General features: G+C 41.4%; 1 protein-coding gene across 1 annotated transcript in view; it reads right to left on the bottom strand.

Annotated features, from left to right (window-relative positions):
- LOC140476804 (fibrocystin-L-like) overlaps positions 1 to 19288 on the bottom strand; it is a 233128-nt gene that overhangs the window by 149368 nt on the left and 64472 nt on the right. The window contains exons 25-31 of the mRNA XM_072569598.1: positions 18931 to 19085; positions 18161 to 18283; positions 14622 to 14727; positions 12775 to 12894; positions 11179 to 11343; positions 6480 to 6601; positions 5336 to 5468 (exon numbers count right to left, since the gene is read on the bottom strand). Of these exons, the coding sequence (XP_072425699.1) occupies positions 5336 to 5468; positions 6480 to 6601; positions 11179 to 11343; positions 12775 to 12894; positions 14622 to 14727; positions 18161 to 18283; positions 18931 to 19085 (924 nt within the window). The remainder of the gene's footprint in view (positions 1 to 5335; positions 5469 to 6479; positions 6602 to 11178; positions 11344 to 12774; positions 12895 to 14621; positions 14728 to 18160; positions 18284 to 18930; positions 19086 to 19288) is intronic.

The raw sequence follows: 19288 nt of genomic DNA, 5'->3' as shown, positions 1-19288 counted from the left end.
CAGGTCCCAGCTCCCAGCCATGCCGAGTTTTCACCATCCCTCCAGACCTCCCCCTCACTGAGGATGAATGATCGGTCCTCAGCAAAGGCCTCACCTTCATCCCCCACTGCCCACATATCAATGAATTCAAACACGCCTTGACGTCGAATGCTTCTTCTGCTGCCTCTGCCTCTGAGCTTACTTTTACAATCAAGACTCCTGCCCACCTTCCGAGGACCCCTTCGCCCACCTCCAACACACTGCATCCACCTGGACACCCCGTACTGGCCTAATACCTGCCCTTGACCTCTTCATTTCCAACTGCCGCCGGGACATTAACTGCCTCAACCTGTCGACCCCCCTCCCCCGACTCCAACCTCTCACCCTCACAACGCGCAGCCCTCCAATCCCTCTGCTCCAATCCCAACCTCAGCATCAAACCACCGGATAAAGGGGGCGCAGTAGTAGTGTGGTGCACTGACCTCTACACCGCTGAAGTCAGACGCCAACTCAAAGATACCTCCTCCTACCACCCCCTCGACCATGACCCCATCCCCCATCACCAAACCATCATCTCCCAGACCATCGAGAATGTTATCACCTCAGGAGATCTCCCACCCACAGCTTCCAACCTCATAGTCCGGAAACCCCGCACTGCCTGGTTCTACCTCCTTCCCAAGATCCACAAGCCTGACCACCATGGCTGACCCATTGTCTCAGCATGCTCCTGCCCTACTGAACTCATCTTTACCTACCGCAATACTGTCCTATCCCCCCTAGTCCAGGAACTCCCCACATACATTCGAGACACCACCCAAACCCTCCACCTCCTCCAAGACTTCAGTTTCCCCGGTCCCCAACGCCTCATCTTCACCATGGATATCCAATCCCTCTACACCTCCATCCTCCATGACCAGGGCCTCCAAGCCTTCCGTTTCTCCCTCTCAAGACATCCTCAACAGTACCCTTCCACCGATGCTCTCATTCGTTTGGCTGAACTGGTCCTCACCCTTAACAATTTCTCCTTTAAATTCTCCCACTTCCTCCAGACCAAAGGGGTAGCTATGGGCACCCGTATGGGCCCCAGCTATGCCTGTCTCTTTGTTGGCTACGTAGAACAGTCCATCTTCCGTAGTTACAGTGGCACCACTCCCCACCTCTTCCTCCACTACATTGATGACTGCATTGGCACCACCTCGTGCTCCCGCGAGGAGGTTGAGCAATTCATCAACTTACCAACACATTCCACCCTGACCTTAAATTTATCTGGACCCATCTCTGACACCTCCCTCCCCTTCCTGGACCTCTCCATCTCCATTAATGGCGACCGACTTGCCACTGCTGGATTTCACCTCTTCCCACCCCACCTCTTGCAAAAATGCCATCCCATATTCCCAATTCCTCTGCTTTTGCTGTATCTGCTCCCAGGAGGACCAGTTCCACCACAGAAAATACCAGATAGCTTCCTTCTTTAGAGACCACAATTTCCCTTCCCACATGGTTAAAGATGCCCTCCAATGCATCTTGTCCACAATCTGCCCCTCTGCCCTCAGACCCCACCCCTCCAACCATAACAAGGACAGAACGCCCCTGGTGCTCACCTTCCACCCTACCAACCTTCACATAAACCAAATCATCCGACGACATTTCTGCCACTTCCAAACGGACCCCACCACCAGGGATATATTTCCCTCCCCTCCCCATTCTGCCATCTGCAAAGACCATTCCCTCCGTGACAACCTGGTCAGGTCCACGCCCCACAACAACCCACCCTCCCATCCTGGCACCTTCCCCTGCCACCGCAGGAATTGCAAAACCTGTGCCCACACCTCCTCCCTCACCTCCATCCAACGCCCCAAAGGAGCCTTCCACATCCATCAAAGTTTTACCTGCACATCCACCAATATCATTTATTGCATCCGTTGCTCCCGATGCGGTCTCCTCTACATTGGGGAGACTGGACGCCTCCTAGCAGAGCGCTTTAGGGAACATCTCTGGGACACCCGCACCAATCAACCACACCACCCTGTGGCCCAACATTTCAACTCCCCCTCCTACTCAGCCGAGGACATGGAGGTCCTGGGTCTCCTTCACCGCTGCTCCCTCACCACCCGACACCTGGAGGAAGAACACCTCATCTTCCGCCTCGGAACACTTCAACCCCAGGGCATCAATGTGGATTTCACCAGTTTCTTCATTTCCCCTTCCCCCACGTTACCCCAGTTCCAAACTTCCAGCTTAGCACTTTCCCCATGACTTTGGAGTGGATAGGTGGAAAGGAAGATAGGCAGTATCTTCCTTTCCACCTGTCCACTCCACCCTCCTCTCTGACTTATCACCTTCATTCCCAACCCCATTCACCCTTTGTACTCTTTGCTACCTTTCCCCACCCTCCTCCCTGACCTATTACCTCCATCCCCATCCCCACTCACCTATTGTACTCTATGCTACTTTCTCCCCACCCCCACTCTCCTCTCATTTATCTCTCCACCCTTCAGGCACTCTGCCTGTATTCCTGATGAAGGGCTTTTGCCTGAAACGTCGATTTTCCTGCTCCTCGGATGCTGCCTGAACTGCTGTGCTTTTCCAGCACCACTCTACTCCAGAATCTGGTTTCCAGCATCTGCAGTCATTGTTTTTACCTATTTCTTCTTGCAAGTGTAGTCATTTAGTTGTCCACCACTGTTCATGACTGGATGTGGCAGGACTGCAGGGTTTATATGTAATCCATTAATCGCGAGATCATTTCGGTCTATGACTCGCTCCTTATGTTGTCAGGTTACCAAGTAGTCCTATGTTGTAGCTTCACCAGGATATGACCTTATTATTAGATAAGCTGATGCTGCTTCTGTCATGGCCTCTTACATTCTGCATTGAACCAAGAGTCTTGGTAAGAGTAGAGTGGGGAATATGCCAGGCGATGAAGTTGCAGATTGTGTTGATATGCAATTTTACTGTTACTGATGGCCCACAGCACCTCAAGGATACCCAGTCTTGAATTGCTAAATATATACAAAGTGAAAAGCTATCCAGGGAAACGGATAAGTTTAAGTTCATGGGTGTGTGGGGTGCAGTTATGGTGTCCTTACCTCTAGAACAGTAGGCCCAGGTTCAAGTCCTTCCTGCTCTAGAGGTGTGTAATAACATACCTCAACAAGTTGATTAAAGTATCTACCTTTCAGCCCAAATTATATCTTGCCAATATCAAATGTTCAAAGGTTATTAATTTGCATAAATACTTGTTTAAATCTTCATTTAATGGTTGTTTCAGTAAACATGCATAGGGCCCAACTATAAACCACCAACCCCCACCCCCAGAGTGGAGGAAAGTCTTTAGAAAAAGCTTAATATTGAACATTAATAGGAGTTGATCATATCAACATCAAATGAGCATTGGAGAAGTCCAAGTACCTCAATTGAGACCGCTAGGGACTAGTAGTAACACACAACATTATTATGTCCCAGAGACTGGGAAAGAAAAGCTTACGCAGCATTTCTGCAAGTCCTTTCCCTGAGATTGCCTTTTTCCATTAAACAACTGACATAAGAAACAGATGCTATGACGAAGGAAAAGACCTTTCTTATATCCAAATATTCAGAGCTCACAGATCATTATGTATTTTTTTCTCAGGAACTAATCCTGCTTTAGTTGATAAGTGATGATCTTACATTTGAGAAACAGGAAACAGAAATTTTTATTCACAGTTACAGAAGGCAGTCATGGAAAAGCAAGCCTTCATTAAGACAGAGATCAGCTATTAATAAATGTGAACTTTTGAAGAATGAATTAGAAATTAGTGGGAAAGAAATGCTGAATTTCAGTCCTCATCATCTAGCTAGTCCAAACATTTGGCTGAGATTAAGACTGGTAGATAGTTGATTCAAAATGTCCTGATATTGTCCACTTTTTGTGCAGCCTGCAGACAATGCTATGCAGTTACCACCACCATCCCCCTCCCCTCAAAGGCCTCAATAAATCTTGAGTCCATTGTTATGGAGATCTTGAATTGTTTTTATCTGAAGAGGAGCAGCCTCATGCTGAAGCTCGTGGGGAACTAGTACCATTACCAACAGAAAGAGAAATTTCTCCTCAGTAGTCCCTCATCTCCAGAACTGTTTACAAGCTGTTCTTTGTTTTTCTTTCCACCTACCCAGATTTCTCTGGGCTCAGTATGCCACAGATGAGATATGAAAGGGAGAATTTTAGTTTATTGCCTTCCTCTTCAAGGGATTGTAATAATTAAAGCACTGGACAATTATATTTTTGATCATTTTTCCTCCATTGCTCTTCACTGCTATTACATTCATGCCGCCAAATATCATACTCCAGCTGTGATGAGAAACTACCATCACATTGCACCAATGAAATCACCTTCCAAAACAAAGATAAGGCCACACATAGTCTTATACATCTCCCAAGAGGGCAAAGAATATTGTGGTAGATTAATGTCTCAGGCAAAAGAGTCCAGCATGGTGACAAAGATGAAACCGAAGTTTGTAAGATGAACAGGTTGTGGGATGAGTGAATTTGGGATTGATGCGAATTAAAGGGTTAACTATTTTGTTACTTTAAGAAACGCTGCTGCACATATGTATAAGATGCAATGTCATAGTGATGTAAGATCACATGAAACTGGGATCTGGGATCTGACTCTGTACAGTTCAAGAACCTCTCTTCTGACCCTTGCACATTTTTATGAACAATAAAGCCTTTTAATATTCACTTTATATTTGCTTTATGGCTACCAAATCAAACTCTTTCATAATCTTGAAGACTTTGCTCACATCTTTTTCATATCTAGGGAAAATATTCCCAGGTGCTTCACCAGACTGTAACAGTCAGGAACTGGCTGCAAGCTAAAGCAAGGGACAATTCACTTCAGGATGTTTCCCAGTGTTAAAAACAGAAAATTTTAGATTCCTGCACAACAAACAGAGAAACTTAAAAATGGAAAGTATTGGAAATAAACTACAGGTCTGGCTGCATCTGACATTTGTATGAGGTCCAAAGGTCAGTCATACTGGACTCGAAACATTAACTTGGTGTTTCCCCCAGCAATGCTGCCAGACCTTGTTGAGATTCTCCAACACTTTTTGTTTTCATCTTAGATTTCTAGCATCTGCTGTATTTTACCAGTAACATCCCGAGAAGAGGCAGTCTGGGTCTTTTGTTGGCTCTGCTGGGGTAAGGGAGACTCCCCAATTCTGCAATAAGATTCCACTCATTAACTCTTCTTTCTTTCTTCACACATGCTGCCAAATCTGCTGAGAATTTTAACCATTTTCTACCTTTATTTCAAAGTTCCCAGCATATGTAATATTTTATTTATTTTAAAAAGGTGGAACTTTGACTTACCTGCCACACTGCTTGTTTTTGGAATCACTTCTGAGATTACTGGAATCTTTGCATCAATGTAAATGAAGGAGAAGGGAACTAGGTTGGATACTCCAGCAGCAATCACTGAGATGTTATATATTCCAGGTGGGGCCTGTCAGATAAGCAGAAGTGAATTCATGATTATTTCTCTTTAGTGCTTTTCATAGGGCATTCAGAATATAATAAGCACTTCAATAAGCCATTATAATTTGAATAACACCCTGAAGGATCAAACTGAGACTAACATTTATACGTTTATAAGCAGCCATTGCTCAAGAAAATGAGCCTAGTTTGAGCACAGACATCAAATTCACAATTAGTGCAGCATGCATTACTTAGCTCTTTGATAAACTGTAACTCATTCAGCTTTATAAAAGGTTTGCCATATTTCAATCACATTCTTCAGTTCCTTTATTATAAAGGTGTGTTTATTTAAAGCATGCTACATATTTTATAGATTGTGTGTTGACATAGGGTTAATGGCCATCGCAAAGCTTCTTTGATTTATTATACATAACTGAATTATTTCACTTTAGAGTTGTCTCATTTTCTGCCACACTCAGTCACCATTGCAATCATTATTATATTTTTAGGTCCATTTGTAGCTCATCTAAAAGTAGGCACGAAAGCCAAATGTGTCCCTTACAAAGAAAATTATCTATGTTATCATGTCATTTTGTTATAAAGGGAATTCTGTATTCAACCAGTGAGAAAAACTTTCTAAAACATAATAATCCTCAAATTATACAGATTGTCAATGTCCAAACATCTGTATAAAATTCTGTTATTCGCTATTGGGAAGGAGATGCAAAGCCTTTTAATCTAAAACAAATAGAGATAATTTCTCTGTCAAGGTAGCCCTGACATCAAATGAGTGAGAGTAAAATGGTTAAATTTTCAATTGTATTAATTGCTAGATTTGTTTATTATATTTGAGAATGTAGGTCTTGGCACCAACAATAGATATGGGTAGCTTGCATACAAACACTCTTCAGAAATATTGTGATATTTATGCATCCAATTTCACTGAAGTGCTCCTGGAAAGAGCAAGAATTATCAAAGCATCCCCACAGACTAGTCACTCTCAAGACTGAATTGCCACCACACAAGATTCTCCACTCACCTCTGGAGTTCTGCATTTCATCTTGACAGGACTTTCTGTAAGTTGAAGGCAGGTCTTCCCTCCAATTAAAACCGTTGAATTAGGAACAAATCCATAACCAGATATGGTCAGAATTGTCCCTCCTGAACATGGAAATAAATTCCAATTAAGTAGATCAGAAACTTAAAGACCAAAACACAAATTAAATGCCTAAAGAGATTGATGTACAAAGAAGAGAAATGGGGATTAGGACAAGATTATTCAGCTCCTCAAGCCAGTTCTGTATTCTACTTGATCCTGGCTGACCTGCACCTCAACTGTCATTGGCTGTCATTCCTACAATCCTTCTGTACCTAAAAGAAATCAATCATTCTCTTTTGAAAACTGCATAAAACCCAACATCTAGAGTAAATACTCCAGATTTCTGCTCTCCTTTGTCTGAAGAAGTGCTCCCTGCCATCACCCCTGATTGAAAAAAGTGAGGACTGCAGATGCTGGAGATCAGAGCTGAAAATGTGTTGCTGGAAAAGCGCAGCAGGTCAGGCATCATCCAAGGAGCAGGAGAATCGACATTTCTTCAGGAATTCCTCAAGAAGGGCTCATGCCCGAAACGTCGATTCTCCTGCTCCTTGGATGCTGCCTGACCTGCTGCGCTTTTCCAGCAACACATTTTCAGCTCATCACCCCTGAATGACCTGACTCAAATTTTAAGATTGTGTCTTCACTGTCCCCTAGCATCCAGTCTTTTGGGAAATGAAATGTTTTCATTTAGACACCAAGTCCACGTCTTTTCATCTGGCTGAGAATATTAAAACTTGATTTTAAGAACATGTTCAACAAAGTTCCATAAAAGGCTGGTTAACTAAATTGAGGTTTATAGAATAGGAGGATTAGGATTCAATGACATTTTTTTAAAAAGCTATGAACAGAAAATAACAAATCTGGTAAATGGTTTATTTTTGGATTGGAGGATAGTAAACAATGGTGATCCCAAGGATCTGTGCAACGACTACTGTTTTTTACCCTTCATATAAATGACATGGACTTTAGAACAAAGGGATACAATTTAAAAGTTTATTGATAAAATTTGGTGGTGTGGAAAACAGTAAGGATGAAACAAATTGCTTGCAATATAATTTTTTTGCATTTTGGCATAAAGGGATGGCGGGTGGAAGCAAGGTGGAGGGGTGAGAGCAATCTGCTTCTTTGATAGTCCCTCAGGATCATGAATGGTTTCCACTCCATTTCAACAGTTTCTGAGATGGCAGTTAAGTCTGGTGCAGATTTTGCAGACTCTGCTATATGTGGTGCTTAAAATTTGGGGAAGGTTGTTTGGAAGTTTTGTCTGTTCCTTCAAATTCCCCTACCTTGCTCCTGATTACATCTTTCAAGGAGTTTGTTGCCTTCTGAGATAAGCCTTTTTCATTTTGGTTGGTCACAAGTAAAGGAATTACAGGAGTCATTGGGAATGGCTGACCTCTTTATGGATGCTTTAAGGACATCCCGAAAGAGATTCTGGTGTTTCCTGCTGCAACCAAGCTCTGAGTCGAGAATTTGCTTTGAGAGACTGCTAAATTACATTTAAAGACTAAATCTGGAATGTAAAATGAGTTCCAAAAAATATGACCATCAACTGTCATAAAAACCCATCTGGTTTAGCAATGTCCTTTAGGAAAGGAAATCTGCCATTCTTACCCAGACTGGCCTACATAGACTCCAGACCCACAGCAATGTGGTTGGCTCTTAACTGCCCTCTGAAATCACCCAGCTAGCCACTTAGCTGAAGGACATTTAGGAAATGGTAATCATTGTTGATCAGTCAGCAATAGCCTCATCCCATGAAGAAAAAAGGGATTCCTCCTCTGTGATAAATGAGTCTATGAGTCACAGCAGGAGTGTGATTCTCTCTTCCATTCAGGTCAGGTTTAAAGTGACATTCTGAATGCAAGCTCAGGCTGGAATTACATTATAACCACAATTTGAAAAATAGGATTTATATATAGTTGAAGAGGTAAGGAATGCTTATGGATTGTCAGCATGGTTTTGTGAGAGGGAAATCGTGTCTCACAAACTTGATTGAGTTTTTTAAAGGAAGTAACCAAGAAGATTGATGAGGGCAGAGCAGTAGATATTGTTTACTTGAAATTTAGTAAAGCCTTTCATAATGTTCTGCATGGTAGACTAACTAGTAAAGTTAGATCACATGGAATTAAGGGTGAGCTTGCCAGTTAGATACAAAATTGGCTTAATGGCAGGAGACAAAGTGATGATACAGAGTTGTTTTCAGACTGGAGGTCTGTGACCAGCATGTTCCATAGAGCCCAGTGCTGGGTCCATTTTTGGTTATCATTTATATAAACAATTCAGATGAGAATATAGAAGACATGGTAATAAGACTATGGATGACACCAAAATTGGTGGTATAGTAAACAGTGAAGAAGGTCATCTAAGATTACAAAGAGATCTTGATCAATTGGGTCAATGGGCTAAAAAGTGGCTAATGAAGTTTAATTTGGATAATTGCATTTTGGTAAAACAAACAAGGCAAGACTTAAACATTTAAAAATAGGGCCTTGACCAGTATTGTCGAAAAAAAGAGAAACCTAGGGGTTCAGGTTTATGTCAAATATAAATAGGGTGGTGAAGACACCTTTTAGAACATTTGCCTTCATTGCTCAGACCTTTGAGTATAAAAGTTAGGACGTTATTTTGTGGTTGTACGAGATATTGGTAAAGCTTTTTCTGGAGTACTGTGCCCAGTCTGGTCATCCTGTTATAGGAAGGATATTATTAAGTTGGAGAGGGTTCAGATGAGTTTTACAAGATGTTGCTGGGAATGAAGAGTTTCAGTCATAAGGAGAGGCTGCTCAGGCTGAGACTTTTCTCACTGGAACTCAGCAGGTTCAGGGGTGACCTTAAGGGGATTTATAGGATAATGATAGATAAGGTGAATGGTAGGTATCTTTTCCCTCGGGTGGGAGATATCAAGATCAGAGGGCACATTTTTAAGGTGAGAGGAGAAAGATTTGAAAATTACATGACAGGCAATTTTTGTACACAAAGAGTGATTCATGTATGGAATGAACTTTCAGAGAAAGTGGTGGATGTGGGTACAGTAACAACATTTACAAGACATGCAGATAAGGACATGAATAAGAAATGTTTGGCAGGCTATGGGCTAAGCAAAGGTAGGTGGGACTACATTAATTTAAGATTATGGTTAGCATGGACTGGTTACCACAGGATCTGTTTCCATGCTGTATGACTCCATGACCAAGACTCATAACACGGAAGTGAAACAAAGCTCCTTAACAGCAACTTTGCAAGTGCAGAGGAAACAAACTCTAAAACATTTATATTTTGTCTGGTGGGAGGGGGTCCTCTTTGAAATTTATTTACTCTGTGTATGCTGTCAAAAGGGCAGGATCAGTAAAATTAAAAACCAATTCAGGTCTGAGAATGTCAATTTCCTACATGCAAACCATCTGGCTAAAAGTATTTTAAAGTCTTATATCATCTATTAATTCAACAGAAAGTCAAAAGAAATAACAGTAACAGCTTGCAGCCTGTTATAGAGTCATAGTCATGTACAGCATGGAAACAGACACTTTGGTCCAACTCATCCATGCTGACCAGATATTGGAAACTAATCTATTCCCATTTGCCAGCACTTGGCCCATGTCCCTCTAAATCCTTCCTATTCATACACCCATCCAGATGCTTTTTAAATGTTGTAATTGTACCAGACTCCAAGACTTCCTCTGGCAGTTTATTCCATACATGCACTATTCTCTGCATGAAAAGGTTGCCCTTTAAAATCTTTCCCCTCTCATCTTAAACCTATGTCCACTGGTTTTGGACTCACCTCCCTTGGGGAAAAGACCTTGACTATTCACCTTATCCATGCCCCTCAAGATTTTATAAGCTTCTATGAGGTCACTCCTCAGCCTCCAATGCTCCAGGGAAAATAGCCCAAGTTGATAGTTTAAACCCTGAATCCTGGCAACATCCATGTAAATTTTTTTCTGAACCCCTTCACGTTTACCATCATCTTAGCTGGGAGACCAAAACTGAACACAGTATTCCAAAAAGTGGCCCAACCAATGAACTGTACAGGCGCAACATGAGCTCCCAACTCTTACACTCAATGCACTGACCAATAAAGGCACTACCCTGTCTTCACTACCCTGTCTTCCTGCAACTCCATTTTTGTATGAAAAATGATTAACCACAACATTTTTAAAAATTTGCTGAGGAACACTTAATCTTACGCTTGATCAACTCTTACCACAACAATTGTTTCATCTAATTTTTCCTGAGTGTTTGCTCGATCACCCAGGACTCTAACCTTGTTGCTTTCAGTGCCCAGAGTTTCGAACAATGTATATGGTCATAATTCATCCAAAATTATATTGTCCATAATGTTACAGAGGTAAAAATATGTTAAAAATGCTTTTTTACCCCAAATACTATCCATCATTATTATGAATGGCAGAGGGTGCTTGATTATATTCACCATGAATGGACACATTTCTTTTTATCCAAAATAAGTACAATGCATAAGATATCTAAACGGTGAAAGACTTTAACACAAATGATCATTACTCAGACACAAATTCCCATTTTAAACATGGATGATTTAAGTTTTGGTCAACTGAAAGAAAACGCCTTAATGTTTACTAGTGACTTATATATCTGCTCACTTATCAACAGTCAGTACCTTCAGTGCTGCCTATGGATGGATATATGCTTGTTGCCTCAAACTGAAACGTAAATGTGTATGCCTGGTTGCTGGAATAGTTTGCAAAGCCAAGCCCAGCGATGTAAACAATGAGAGGAGATGATGTATTACTGGCAACTCCAATCATACAGGTTATTTCGGTATCTGAAGACAAAATAACAAAGAATGTAAATGATCAAATCCAAACATGAAGAAAAAGCATTTTCCCTCCAAATAACATGCTCTTGATGTGTAATATAAGAGATCCACATCTTTGTATTTGCATGATGAGGTAGATATCTATGTAACTTCTTCAACCCCTCTCGGATCTCAGACCTCTGCCCCAATTCTACCTTCTTATGTATCCCTAATATTCTTTGCTTCGCCTTTGATGGCAGTGTCTTTAGTTTCTGGGGTCCTAAGCTCTGGAATTCCCTGTCTCCTCCTTTCACCTTTCTTAAGATGCTTCTTAAAACTTTTTGGCCAAACCTTTGGCCACCTGTTTGAATTTGTACGTACAGAGCTGAGTGTCATATTTTATCTGATTACACTCATGTGAATTAATTTTCTACCTAAAAGATGTTATATAAATGTAAGTTGGTGTTGTGTGTTATATAATATACAAAAACCAGATCATTTATCACCTTTAGTTAAAAATCACTGTACAATAGATAACCCCAAACACAGCATTGCATCATGCATCTCCCTAGCAGCCTGGAACATTTAGGAGAGGCCCTGCCAAACTCATGCAGTGTTCTCAATGAGTGTTGAGCTGCTTCGAGATCTGCATTCTCACTCAAGAGTGTCTGCTGTTCCAACAGACTTTCTCTTATAACTATTACCACAACTCAAACTCAGAGAAAACAAAGACAACATTTAATCCAGGTTTTGCAACATTTTAAGGATTTGAAAGTGAATCAGGGAATGATAATTCCCTCTTCCTGGTGGTGAGTTCATAGCAATGGCTTATCAATTCCTAAACATCATTAAGAAATGAGAAGAGGAGTTAGGCACAGGGTCCTTGGGAACATGGGGATATTTTACCACAGAGTGATTGAGGCAGAAACCATTTGCTTCTTGTACTGAAACGTGGATAAATATATGAAACAAATCATGAGAATTGGTATCTACAGAACATTAGGATTAATTTTAGATTTTTGCAGCAAAATGTAACTTGGAAAGATATGTTGTGCTGCAAAATGTAATGCTGTGAAAACATTACGGCATTTCCTTCTATGTGTAGTCACTTTGCTGGGGTTTATACTGCGAAGGAGAGCATGTGTCACACAGATATTCTCAGTGCCAAAGGATCTCAGAGATTCCATCACTTGCATCATGGGATAGGTGATCCCACAGCTATGTCCATGTAAATACTCTCTCCCAATAAAATACTGACAATGCTGGAAATCTGAAACAAAAACAGAAAGTGCTGGAGAAAATCAACATGTCTGGCAGCATCTGTGGAAAAAGAAACAGAGTTAAACACTTTGAGTATGGTACGACTTCTTGAGAACTGGGGTAAGTCAACACAATTACTCCCTCACATCACACTATTCAGCATTGACTGAACTTCATTTGCTTTGAATGTTTTCTCACCGGTTAATCCTGTGATTGGACAATGGGTACCTCCAATCGAAACCCAAGTGGTATCAGTCGTCGAACTGTTGGCGAATCTGAAGCCTGTTATGGTCAGAACAGTCCCACTGGACCTGGATCCTGATAAAACAAAATGACAGTTTAAATGAGAATTCAGCAACTATTCTCTGCTATGGTCTCCATTAGGCATGGATCCAGGAAGAGATTTGCCTGAGGACAGAGTAAACCGACTGCCTGATGGCCTCACAAACTGAAAAGTGAGATGATTGGGAGAGGATCCCCTTGAAGCAATGGTCTGGACATTCACTCAGGCCAGTCAACCACATTCAGCACCTTGTAATCTGTTTCACCCCTGTACTGCAAACAGAGGTCACTGGTTAGAGGATATCCTCAGCAACTTTTAACATTATAGATTATTTTGAGAGAGAGAAAACATAGTAAACAGAATGAAAAAAAGGCAAATAGATTGTTAACTTTAATCTTGAGAAGACTGAAATACAAAAGGCATCAGTTACGCTTCATTTGTATAAGGGAATTCTTGTACATCAGTCACTGAAAGTAAGGATGCAGGTACACCAAGCAGTGTAGAGGACAAATGGTATGTTGGCCTTCATAGTAAGAGGATTCATGTACAGGAACAGGGATATCTTGCTGCAACTATGCAGGGCCTTATAAGGTCATATCTGGATTATTGTGTGCAGGTTTGGTCTGAGGAAGAACGTGGTTGGACACGTAGAGGAAGTGCAACAAAGTTTTATCAGACTGATTCATTGGAAGGAAAGATTGATGCATGAAGGAAGGCTGGATCGGTTAGAAATGTATTCACAGGAATTTAGGAAAATGATGGGAGATGTTATAGAATTAGACAGGTAAATACAGGAAAAGGTGTTGATCAAGGAGTTTAGAACCAGAAGTCATGATCGAAGAATACAGGGAAGACCATGTAGCACTGAGTAAATGATCCAACCAGAGACTGGTGAATCTGTGGAACTGTCTACCACAGAAAATATTTGGAGCCAAAACATTGAGTGTTTTAGTTAGTTCTTAGGGATAAAGTGATCAAAAGGCATGGGGAGAAAGCAGGAACATGGTACTGAGTTGGAGGATCACCATGGGTACATTTAAGGTGCAGCAGGTTTAGAGGGCTGAATGGCCTACTCCTGCTCTTATTTTCTATGTTTAGACCAACCTACAATGACAATGCTCACTTGTGGGCCCTGTACCTCAAGAAGAATGTAGTGAACTTGGAGTGGTACAGCAAAGGTTCACCAGAATGACAGTGTGGCTAAAATGGTTAAATGATGGGTTACATTGACTAGGCTTGTATTCTGGCAAGTTTGGAAGAATAAATTATGGTTTAATTGAGGGTGTTGAGATGAGTGAGGAAATGGATAAAGAGAATCTATTTTCTCAGATGTGCGAAGACCCAAATTAACTGGTGCAGAAAATTAAAATTGGAGCCAGGCTGATCAAGGGTGATCTCAGGAATTGTTCCTTTGCACAAAGAATAGTGGAAATCTGGAACTCACTCCCCAGTAAAGCTGTGGAGGCTTGGAGGAGAAAATGTCAAAACTGAGATTAATAGAATTTTGGTGGTAAGAGGATTAAGGAAGGTAATTAGTGCTAGGATGAACATGAGCTAGATTCTCACTGAATGATGGAACAGGCTCAAGGGCTGACTGGCCTCATCCAATTTTCCTCGAATGATGTTAGTGATAATGATCAGTCTAATTATTTCAAACACTGTCTTAAAAGTCGGCTGTGAGTGATTTCAGGCACTTTCACAAGTTCATTAGATTTAAATGGATGACATGGTTTAGAAGCCTACCTGAATTTCTCACATTTACCTGTTGTTGGGGTAATGCGTGAAATGACAGGGGTTTTCTCAGCATTCCATTTATATCCACAATTCCCGGAACAATTACTGGGAATACCATTGATGAAAACCTCCACCTGTGAGGAAGAGAAGAGCTTCTGTTGCTACAGATTTGCTTAGTTTTCAGGGAGCATGCTCCTTGCAGATTTAATTATACCTCTTGTGTCAAGCTCCAACTGCTAAACTGTTTATTAGAAAAAACACCCAGTAGAACTGAAAGAAGTTATCCTGGTCCCAGCTGTGGTTGAGTGATCTTAAGCGTGACTGTACAGCTGGTCTCCTGCTCAAGCAAAAATAATTATCCAATCACATCATTACCTCCTGGTTTGCAACTTTGGGTTGAGAGTTTTTGGTGCCTAGGTGACCAAAAGGTGACCTTTTGCTATGTCGTGTAACCCATATTTCTTGAGTAATTATTTAGCCTTGTCATTCTCAGCAGTTTAAAGAAATCAGACTGCTTGTGGTCTGTCAGTAAAATATTAAGTGTTCATAAGTGTGTGTAAATGTATCCAGGTGTATACAGATATGTCCACATGTGTCTAGGTGTATGCAGGTATGTGCAGATGCATACAGGTGAAACTAAGTGTATGCAGTTGTATATAAGTTTATCTAGGTGTGTATGGATATGTGCAGGTGTATGTAAGTATGTGCCTATATATATATACACATGTGTCTAGATGTATGCATGTGTGTGCAGTGTGTTTAGCAGCACGTAGTTGTGTTGAAGTGTCAATGGTGCAGGCAGTTTATGTGCAGGTGCATACAGTAATTATTTGTAGATGTGTCTAGGTGTGAGCAAATGTACGCAGTATGTTTCTAAGTTGGTCAACGTGTATGAGATGTATACAAGTGTGACCAGATGCATGCAGGTGTGTTGAGGTGCTTTGAGAAATGTGTGCAGATTTATACAGGTGACAAGGTGAATGCAGATGTGTCCAGATGTATTCATGCGTGCGCAGAGTGTCTAGGTGCATGCAGGTGTCTTTAGGTATGCACAGATGTATATAGGAATGTCTAATTGTATTCAAGTGTGTCTAGTTGTATGTAGATGTGTCTAGTTGTATACAGGTGTATCTGGTTGTATGTAGGTGTGTCTGGTTGTATATAGGTGTGTCTAGTTGTATACATGTGTATCTGGTTGTATGTAGGTGTGTCTGGTTGTATATAGGTGTGTCTGGTGGTATACAGGTGTGTCTGGTTGTATACAGGTGTGTCTGGTTGTATGTAGGTGTGTCTAGTTGTATACAGGTGTGTCTAGTTGTATGTAGGTGTGTCTAGTCATATGCAGGTGTGTCTGGTTGTATGTAGGTGTGTCTAGTTGTATGTAGATGTGTCTAGTTGTATGTGTGTCTAGTTGTATACAGGTGTGTCTGGTTGTATACAGGTGTGTCTGGTTGTATGTAGGTGTGTCTAGTGGTATACAGGTGTGTCTGGTTGGATGTAGGTGTGTCTGGTTGTATACAGGTGTGTCTGGTTGGATGTAGGTGTGTCTAGTCGTATACAGGTGTGTCTGGTTGTATATAGGTGTGTCTGGTTGTATGTAGGTGTGTCTAGTTGTATACAGGTGTATCTGGTTGTATGTAGGCGTGTCTGGTGGTATACAGGTGTGTCTGGTTGTATACAGGTGTGTCTGGTTGTATGTAGGTGTGTCTAGTTGTATACAGGTGTGTCTGGTTGTATGTAGGTGTGTCTAGTCATATGCAGGTGTGTCTGGTTGTATGTAGATGTGTCTAGTTGTATGTGTGTCTAGTTGTATACAGGTGTGTCTGGTTGTATGTAGGTGTGTCTAGTTGTATGTAGATGTGTCTAGTTGTATGTGTGTCTAGTTGTATTCAGGTGTGTCTGGTTGTATACAGGTGTGTCTTGTTGTATGTAGGTGTGTCTAGTCGTATACAGGTGTGTCTGGTTGTATATAGGTGTGTCTGGTTGTATGTAGGTGTGTCTAGTTGTATACAGGTGTGTCTGGTTGTATGTAGGTGTGTCTAGTTGTATACAGGTGTGTCTGGTTGTATATAGGTGTGTCTGGTTGTATATAGGTGTGTCTAGTTGTATACAGGTGTGTCTGGTTGTATGTAGGTGTGTCTAGTCGTATACTGGTGTGTCCGGTTGTATATAGGTGTGTCTGGTTGTATGTAGGTGTGTCTAGTTGTATACAGGTGTATCTGGTTGCATATAGGTGTATCTAGTTGTATACAGGTGTGTCTGGTTGTATATAGGTGTGTCTGGTGGTATACAGGTGTGTCTGGTTGTATGTAGGTGTGTCTAGTTGTATACAGGTGTGTCTAGTCATATACAGGTGTGTCTGGTTGTATATAGGTGTGTCTAGTTGTATGTAGGTGTGTCTAGTGGTATACAGGGGTGTCTGGTTGGATGTAGGTGTTTCTGGTTGTATACAGGTGTGTCTGGTTGGATGTAGGTGTGTCTAGTTGTATACAGGTGTGTCTGGTTGTATGTAGGTGTGTCTAGTCGTATACAGGTGTGTCTGGTTGTATATAGGTGTGTCTGGTTGTATGTAGGTGTGTCTAGTTGTATGTGTGTCTAGTTGTATACAGGTGTGTCTGGTTGTATGTAGGTGTGTCTAGTTGTATGTAGATGTGTCCAGTTGTATGCAGGTGTGTATAAGCATGTCTAGATGTATGCAGCAGTATGCAGATGTACACACGTGTCTAGATTCAAGTGGGTGTGTTTAGGTGTACCTACGTGTAGTCAAGTGTGTGCAGAAGTATATTGGCGTGTCTAGGTGTTCACCTAAGTGTATACAGGTGTGTGCAAGAGTGTGTGCATTCAGGTGTGTCTAGGAGAGTCCAAGTGCATCTAATTATATGTAGATATATCTAGGTGTGTGTGCAGGTGAGTCTACATGTGTGTACATGTACATGGGTGTGCGTAAACTTGTGAAAGTGTGCACGGTTCTGTACATGTCTGCCGACATATTTCCAGGTGTGTATGGGTACTTTTAAATGTGTAAGATCTGTGCAAGAATTTCCGAGTTATCTAGGTATATGCAGGTTCACGTGTTGGTGGGTTAAAGTGTGTATAGGAATATACAGATATGTAGAGGTATGCACAGGTTTGTGCAAATCTGTACTGTGTTGGTAGGTATGTACAGATGTGTGTACATGTAATCTTAGTTTATAAAATGCTGAATGGTAGGAGTCCAAAACAAGGGGTGGAGGGAGGGGTGGGGGTTTGGGGGAGGTGTAAGTGATTGGTGTGGAACCCTAATATTGGAATTGGCTCACTCATGTGAAGAAACACATTCTCACATAAAGAGTAATGGAAATCTAAGAACGCTCTTGCCCAAAAAATCTGTGGATGGCTAGGGCTCAACCAGAGCTTTTCAAGAATGAGGTTGAGAGATTTTTGTAGAAGGGTAATCGAGCTAAGGTGGGTAAACTGAACTGAAGAGCAGACAGCCACGTTGTAGCAATCCTGAGGAGCTGAGTGCCTCCTCCTTCTTCTGTACATGTAACTCACAGACATGTTTAAGGCAGAACTGCATGTACGTACCTGAGGCTGTGTGTGTGGTGTCCGAAACAGATCGCCGATCAGATGTTCACTGAATAGCCCTCCTTGCTGCTTATTATAAACCTTTACTGTTGCATTGACTCCAAAGACATTCAGATCATTAATCTGTTCAACATGAAATCAAAACATATTTTACTTTGTGATATTTTGCAGCATCAAGCTTATATTTACCCCATGCTTAATTTTACTCCCTATATATCCCTCAAACATGTATTATGTACAGCTGTTATTTAAATAAGTCATTGTCAGGATGAGGGCACCACTGGTTAGGTCAGCAATTAATGCTCGTACATAATTGAAATAGAATGGCGGTGAACTGCCTTCTGGAACCACTACAATTTTTGGGGTATACAGACAATGCTGTTAGGAAGGGAGGTCCAGGAATTTGACCCAGTGACACTGAAGGTGATTATTGTTCCAACACAGGACTGAGTGTGCCTTGGAGGGGAACTTACTGGTAATGGTAACTCGAAGAACTTCCCTTGACCTTCTAGTTGGTCAAGGTCATGGGTTTGGAAGGTGGCGCTCAAGCAATTTAAACCACTAACAGATATAGGATTGAAGAGAGACAGAATGAAACTCCAACTGTTGAAATGCAGCAAAATGCTTGGCAGAGGGAGCAGAATACTTTATTCCAGCATTTGCTTCTTTGGTTGCGTCTAGTCAAGCCAACAAGTTGAATAGCCAAGTTGAAATGTGTTGGGGTTTAAATCTAAGGGATTATTCCATTATGCTAAGAGTCTGGGTCTCACCTTTAACCTGGGCTGATTGCCCGGCTTGCTGAGCCATTTCACTGTCCACTCAGTGGCAGAACAGTTGCCTGATTTCGTTACAGAAACTGTCCCAATCTCAGAGATTGTTTGTAAGGCATATTGCATTTCCGAGGCTGTAGCATTAACTGGCAAATCTTCAAAAATAAAACATTTGAAAAATTACAGAAAGGGTCAAATACTGATGAGCTTTGATGATAGTGCAATTGTGTAATACTGTCCACAAGAGGGCCATTCTATGAGAGATTTTCTTGAAAGAACTAATTATTCCTATTCATTCTACTCTCCCACATACAACTTTTCAAACTTTTTCCCCTTTAAGTATTTATTCAATTCCCTT

The sequence above is a fragment of the Chiloscyllium punctatum genome, chromosome 5, assembly GCF_047496795.1.
Source record: "Chiloscyllium punctatum isolate Juve2018m chromosome 5, sChiPun1.3, whole genome shotgun sequence".
Taxonomy (NCBI): Eukaryota; Metazoa; Chordata; class Chondrichthyes; order Orectolobiformes; family Hemiscylliidae; genus Chiloscyllium; species Chiloscyllium punctatum.
The sequence above is the reverse complement of the archived record's forward strand: the minus strand, read 5'-3'. Positions and strand labels throughout refer to the sequence as shown.